The 6123-nt window shown below is 50.2% G+C and overlaps 1 protein-coding gene across 1 annotated transcript; it reads right to left on the reverse strand.

The window, feature by feature from the left end:
- Positions 1-361: 361 nt before the first annotated feature.
- LOC123049946 (protein NRT1/ PTR FAMILY 8.5-like) lies at positions 362-2816 on the reverse strand. Its single transcript, XM_044472799.1, has 5 exons — positions 2713-2816; positions 2367-2454; positions 1974-2191; positions 1321-1895; positions 362-1242 (listed from the first exon to the last, which is right to left on the reverse strand). The coding sequence occupies exons 1-5, from the start codon at positions 2764-2766 to the stop codon at positions 456-458; spliced, it is 1722 nt and encodes a 573-aa protein (XP_044328734.1). The 5' UTR covers positions 2767-2816; the 3' UTR covers positions 362-455.
- Positions 2817-6123: the final 3307 nt, after the last annotated feature.

The raw sequence follows: 6123 nt of genomic DNA on the forward strand, positions 1-6123 counted from the left end.
CTGTTCCATTTTAGCAATGATTTCTATATTTTGGTTAATCATGCCAATGGATCACCCCAAATCAATGCCAATTTTCTCTACCATAAACAGTAAAGATGAGTTGGGAGTATCTAAATCAGAATTCTTACCATAGTTATATTTATCAGCATCTCTCTGTTTAGCCAGTTCTTCAATTCTGGCATCTTGCTTGTCTACCAATCTGCGACATCTCCTTAAATTCTCATCCACATTGCTGTAGATGTTTTGTGATTTGTGAATGCCATGTGTCATCCATCAGGTTGGGTCTCACCTGCTAACCCGTGAGACCTGGTCTCATAGAATTCTTTTCCCACCTCTTCACCCTCCCGAGTTGTCACCCCCAATCTGGTGCAAGGGAGTCTAGAGACTCCTGACTAGCATCATAATTCACTGGCTCTACATAAGTATTATTATCTTTTTCCTTGTTTGGAATCCAACTATCTAACTCTCTTTGACGTGTAGTTCTTAGCAAGGGCAACAAACACGGCAAAGTTGAGCAAAGTGATGGCGACAACGAGCACGAAGTAGTAATCTAGGCGCCCATCATCCATTTCCGGTGGAAACCATCCCGTTCTGCCCCCAGCCGAGGTGACGGACGCCACCAGCGTCACCAGCTGAGAATTGATCAGATTCCCGAGCGAGATGGACAGGAAGTAGAACGCCGTCGACGCGCCCCTCATCGTCTCCGGCGACTGGTCGTAGAAGAACTGCATCTGCCCCACTGAGAGCGACGCGTCCGAGACCGCCATCACGGCGTACTGCGGCAGCAGCCACGCTATGCCCATTTGGGCCGCCTCCTGGCCCCCGGCCATCCGCAGCCTGCACGCCTCGGTGCACGCGGCCACGGCCACCGCGCCGGCCGCCGTCGCGTGCCCGAGCCCCATGAGCTGGAGCGGCGTGAACGCCACGGATGGCGCGACGGCCCTGTTGTAGAACGTGACGTAGGCGGCGGCGAGCACCGTCTCGATGGACGTCAGCGACGCGGCCGGGACGGAGGCGGCGCCGCCCGCGATGTGGGAGTCCGTCTTGGTGCCCTGCTGCACGAACGTGGTCTGCGCCTGCGTGTTGGCGACGAAGTAGACGGCCGAGGTGAGCCATATCGGGATCAGCCGCAGCAGAGTCTTGAGCTCCTCCACCTGGGTGACCGTGCACAGCCTCCATGGCCGGTTCAGGTCGCCGTCTTCCAAGTCCTCGGCCGTGACAATGGCAGCCTTGTCCAAGCACCTGATGGGCGCACACTCGCAGAGCATTTATTCTGAAACTCTGATTAAAATCAACACTTTCATGCCTCATAGGATCTACCTGAACTGTTCGGTGTGCTGCAATCGTTCGTGCAGCGGATGCAGCAACGGGTTCTTGACACCATCCTCCTCGTACAATTCAGTGGCGTCGTCAGGCACCGCCAGGTTTACCTTGCGAGAGAGCGCGACGAGCACTTGGAGCACGCCTTTAATCGGGCTGCCCGCCGGAGGCACGAGCCGGTACATGGGCGCCGTCGCGGCGAGGCCGACGACGGCGACCACGACGAACGACGCGCAGATGCCGTACCCGAGCCCCCAGTTCACCTTGTCCTCTACCCAAACCAGCAATGTCCCCGCGGTCAGCATGGCCACGTTGGCCACCGCGTAGTACCAGCTGAAGTAGGACGCCTTGGCCTCCCGTCCCGACGTGTTCTTGTCATCGTCGTCGTCGAACTGCTCCGCGGCAAACGAGATGAAGACGGCCTTGGACGCGCCGATCCCGACGCCGCACAGGTATATGCCCGAAAAGAAGACTAGCTCTTGGCTAAGCGTCGCCGGTGCGCAGTACGCGCCCGGCGAGCACCGCGGCGGCCTCAGAGATGGCAGCGTAGCTGACGTGGTGACCATGGCCATCCCCTGTTAATTTTGGGTTGTTAGTCAGAGTAGCAGGGTTGCCGTGCCGGCCGGTGCTAATGCAGAGGATCCATCACTTACGACGACAGAAATGGAGAGGCCGATCAAAACCGTCTTGTGTTTTCCCCAGTAGGAGTCGGCGACGGCGGCGCCGAGCAGGGGCATGAGGTAGCTGACCCCAGCCCAAGAATTCACGGCCGTCACATTGGATGCGCTGTCTCCATGGAGAACATCCTGAAGATAGACTATCAAGTTCAGGTAGACCCCGTAGAAAGCACTGACCTCCAGGAACTGCAGGCCTGGCACACATCAACATGGATTTTGTTAGCTGATTCAGGTCGAACTTCAATATCAGTAGTCATAATCAGACCAAAATAATTCCAACGATTAATGGCCTAGAATTAGTTCTACCTTTGGAACTAGTGCATATATGGAACTGACGGCTTATGCTAATTCACTTGTCTAGACACTCACACAAGATGACTTTGAGCGCCTTATCAGAGCAGTGACCGGCCGCCTTGTGCACCTCATGCTCCCGAGCTTCCGAACCAGACGCCTGGGCCTGGCATAGCAATTGAAAGCTCAGAATTTAAACGCGATCACATGTTTTAGCAGAAGTTACCGGTATTGCCTTGGTGCACACAGGAATCGTCGAGCGTGGTAGGCCACACCGACGGCGCAGGGTGGCTCGAGGCTGCAGTTGCAGGGCGCGCAGGCGCCCACGGCCCCGAATCGGGCCTCCCGCAACAGCGCGCAAGCCTCCTGACCTCGATCCGATCGATACTGCAGCTAATTACTATAGTTACAAGCTTCTACGTACCTCATCGTCCGCAAAGATCGGCGTCCTTAAGCCCCCACGGCGATCGGCGTCCATGCCGCCGGCCGTTCTCTCTCCCGGCAGGAACGGGACGCCGTGGATTTGAGCTAGCGTGGGGGATAACTGACCGAAGAATCTAAAATCTGGATCACCGCGACAGGGACCGGAGGAGCCATTGCTTTCAGTACTATGCTGCAAGGGGACGGTATCTTTAGATTTTATTTTTGAATTTTTCCTTCTTCAATGGAGTGCGTCTTGGAGGTGACATTTAGAATTTTTTTTAAAAGATATATAAACCGTAGGCATACGTTACTTGTATTTGTAATATAGTGACAATACAGCGAACAAACGCAACGCATACAAGCAACAGAAAGCAAAGATGATACAAGTTGTTGTACTATTGCATACCGCCCTATCCGCAACTAGCAAGCACCCATGGCCGTCGCCGGAGAAGGAGAGCACCAGAAGTTGGCCCACATCTTGACACTGAGAAAAACCCCTAGTCAGAAGACGTTAACGAGCCACGATAGACATCAAGCCCGGAAGACTGGATCTAACACGATACGACACATCGACCGAGGAGCTCTCCGAGCCTCTTCAACACCGACATATCATTTTAGCTAGTGTTGTTGCAAAAAAGTATGCTCTGATTTTTATGAGCTTCTCTCTGACGTGGCATCTATAACCTTAACTTGTTTGATTCCCAGGAATTCGAGCTTTTGTACACAGGCCGCGATGCAAACTCAATAGTGCATCTCCATTTCTTCAGTGTCAAGATGCTTTGATGTAATACCTGTTTCCAGAAAGCATCTTTGCTATCGGATTGTAATTCGAACATTTCGTCATAAAGGCAAAATTATGAAAAGCAGCTTCGCATCGGACGGCCCAGATGATGCCTGGGGCAACATCTAGTATGAACAGCCTCACTGTTTGGGAGTACAGCAACCACAGTGCGATAGTCAAATTGGTAAATAGGACGCATGGTTATAGGTGAATGGAGACATGACAGTGATGTCTACTACGCAACCTTCTTCTTGTAGACTCGTGTTGGGCCTACAAGCGCAGAGTTTTGTAGGACAGTAGAAAATTTCCGTCAAGTGGATGACCTAAGGTTTATCAATCCATGGGAGGCGTAGGATGAAGATGGTCTCTCTCAAACAACCCTGCAACCAAATAACAAAGAGTCTCTTGTGTCCCCAACACATCGAATACAATGGTAAGTTGTATAGGTGCACTAGTTCGGCGAAGAGATGGTGATATAAGCGTAATATGGATAGTAGATATAGGTTTTTGTAATCTGAAAATATGTAAACAGCAAGGTAACTAGTAACAAAAGTGAGCAAAAACGGTATTGCAATGCTTGAAAACAAGGCCTAGGGTTCATACTTTCACTAGTGCAAGTTCTCTCAACAATGATAATATAATTAAATCATATGGAAATCCCTCAACGTGCGACAAAAGTCACTCCAAAGTTCCTATCGCGGAGAACATAAGATGAAATTGCTTTTAGGGTATGAAACCTCCTCAAAGTTATTTTTTCCGATCAATCCATTGAGCTATTCCTATAAGTGTCACAAACAACCCTAGAGTTCGTAGTAAAATAATACCATATGACACACATCAATCAACCCTAATGTCACCTAGATATTCCAATGTCACCACAAGAATCCGTGGGTCAATTATACGATATGCATCAAACAACTTCAGATTCATAATATTCAATCCAACACAAAGAACCTTAAAGAGTGCCCCAAGATTCCTACCGGAGAAACAAGGATGAAAACGTGCATCAACCCCTATGCATAGATTACCCCAATGTCACCTAGGGAATCCGCGAGTTGAGTGCCAAAACATACATCAAGTTAATCAATAAAACACCCCATTGTCACCACGGGTATCCCACGCAAGACATACATCAAGTGTTCTCAAACCCATAATAGTATTGAATCCGATAATAGTGAAACCTCAAAGGTAAAACTCAATTCATCACAAGAAGGTAGAGGGGGAGAAACACCATATGATCCAACTATAATAACAAAGCTCGCGGTACATCAAGATCGTGCCATATCAAGAATACGAGAGAGAGAGATCAAACACATAGCTAATGGTACATACCCTCAGCCCCAAGGGTGAACTACTCCCTCCTCGTCATGGAAAGCGCCGAGATGATGAAGATGGCCACCGGTGATGGTTTCCCCCTCCGGCAGGGTGCCGGAACGGGCTCCCGATTGATTTTTCGTGGCTACAGCGGCTTGCGGCAGCGGAACTCCCGATCTAGGTTTCTTTCTGGGGGTTTCTGGACTTATAAGAATTTTTGGCATCGGTTTCACGTCAGGGGGGTCCACGAGTCAGCAACAAGGAAGGGGGGCACACCCTAGGGGGGGGGGCGCACCGTCCACCCTTGTCGTTGACTCGGGACTCTTCTGGCGCAACTCTTGTGCTTCAGGGGCTTCTTCTGGTCCATAAAAAATCACCGTAAATTTTCAGCTCGTTTGGACTCCGTTTGATATTCCTTTTCTGCGAAACTCAAAAACAAGGAAAAAATAGAAACTAGCAGTGGGCTCTAGGTTAATAGGTTAGTCCCAAAAATAATATAAAATAGCATATAAATGCATATAAAACATCCAAAACAGATAATATAATAGCATGGAACAATAAAAAATTAGAGATACGCTGGCGACGTATCAGACAGCGCTGACAGCTACTAGTAGCAAAGCTGCAAAGGAGAGGGGCTAACAGCATCTCCAGCCGTTCGGCCCCCCAGCGCACCCGGCGATTGCGTTTTGGCCTATGTGTAACACCCTGAGAATCATGCTACAGTAACTCCCTGTGATTAAGCTAATCATGTTGCTAAACAGGGTTTGATCACATTTGAATCACATTCCTTTTCAAACTCCTAGTTCAAACTTCAACTAAATTTAAAAGTGAAAAATAAAAGTTTTCAAAAACTTAAACTAAAATGTTCGGTGGGTGCTAAATAATACACTGGTAATTATGGTGGAGGAAACACATTTTTATAAAATACCTAAATACTTTTAAATAAAATAAAACAGAAAAGAAATAAACAAATAAAAAGAAAACAGAAAACAGAACAAACAAAGTAAGAGAAAAGGAAAAAAAGGAAAAGGCCCGTTCCCCCACTGGACCCGTGGCCCAAACTGGGCCGCCACCCCCCCTCGGCCCAGCCCATCTCTCCCCCGCGTCCCCTTCCCTGTTCCCCCGACCGGGGTCGAACAGTGGCCGTCCCCGCCGCACCCCCTCGCCGGCGACGGGGAGGATAAGGGCGCCAGCTCCCCCGCCTCCTCGGGCCTCTCTCCCACTCGCCCCCGCTCCGTCCTCGGGCCTCTGCGCCTCCCCCCGCCAGATCCACCTCCCTCTCCCCTTCGTTCCCCTCTGCCCGAGCGCGCTCGCCGC

Source organism: Triticum aestivum, chromosome 2D (genome assembly GCF_018294505.1).
Source record: "Triticum aestivum cultivar Chinese Spring chromosome 2D, IWGSC CS RefSeq v2.1, whole genome shotgun sequence".
Classification (NCBI taxonomy): Eukaryota; Viridiplantae; Streptophyta; class Magnoliopsida; order Poales; family Poaceae; genus Triticum; species Triticum aestivum.

Excerpts from the sequence above, each read along its gene's own strand:
- LOC123049946 (XM_044472799.1), bottom strand. The coding sequence starts at position 2,766 with ATGGACGCCGATCGCCGTGGGGGCTTAAGGACGCCGATCTTTGCGGAC. Across the intron at positions 2,455-2,712 it reads CGATCTTTGCGGACGATGAG|GCCCAGGCGTCTGGTTCGGA; the intron begins GTACGTAGAAGC and ends TTGCTATGCCAG. Across the intron at positions 2,192-2,366 it reads GGCGCTCAAAGTCATCTTGT|GCCTGCAGTTCCTGGAGGTC; the intron begins GTGAGTGTCTAG and ends GATGTGTGCCAG.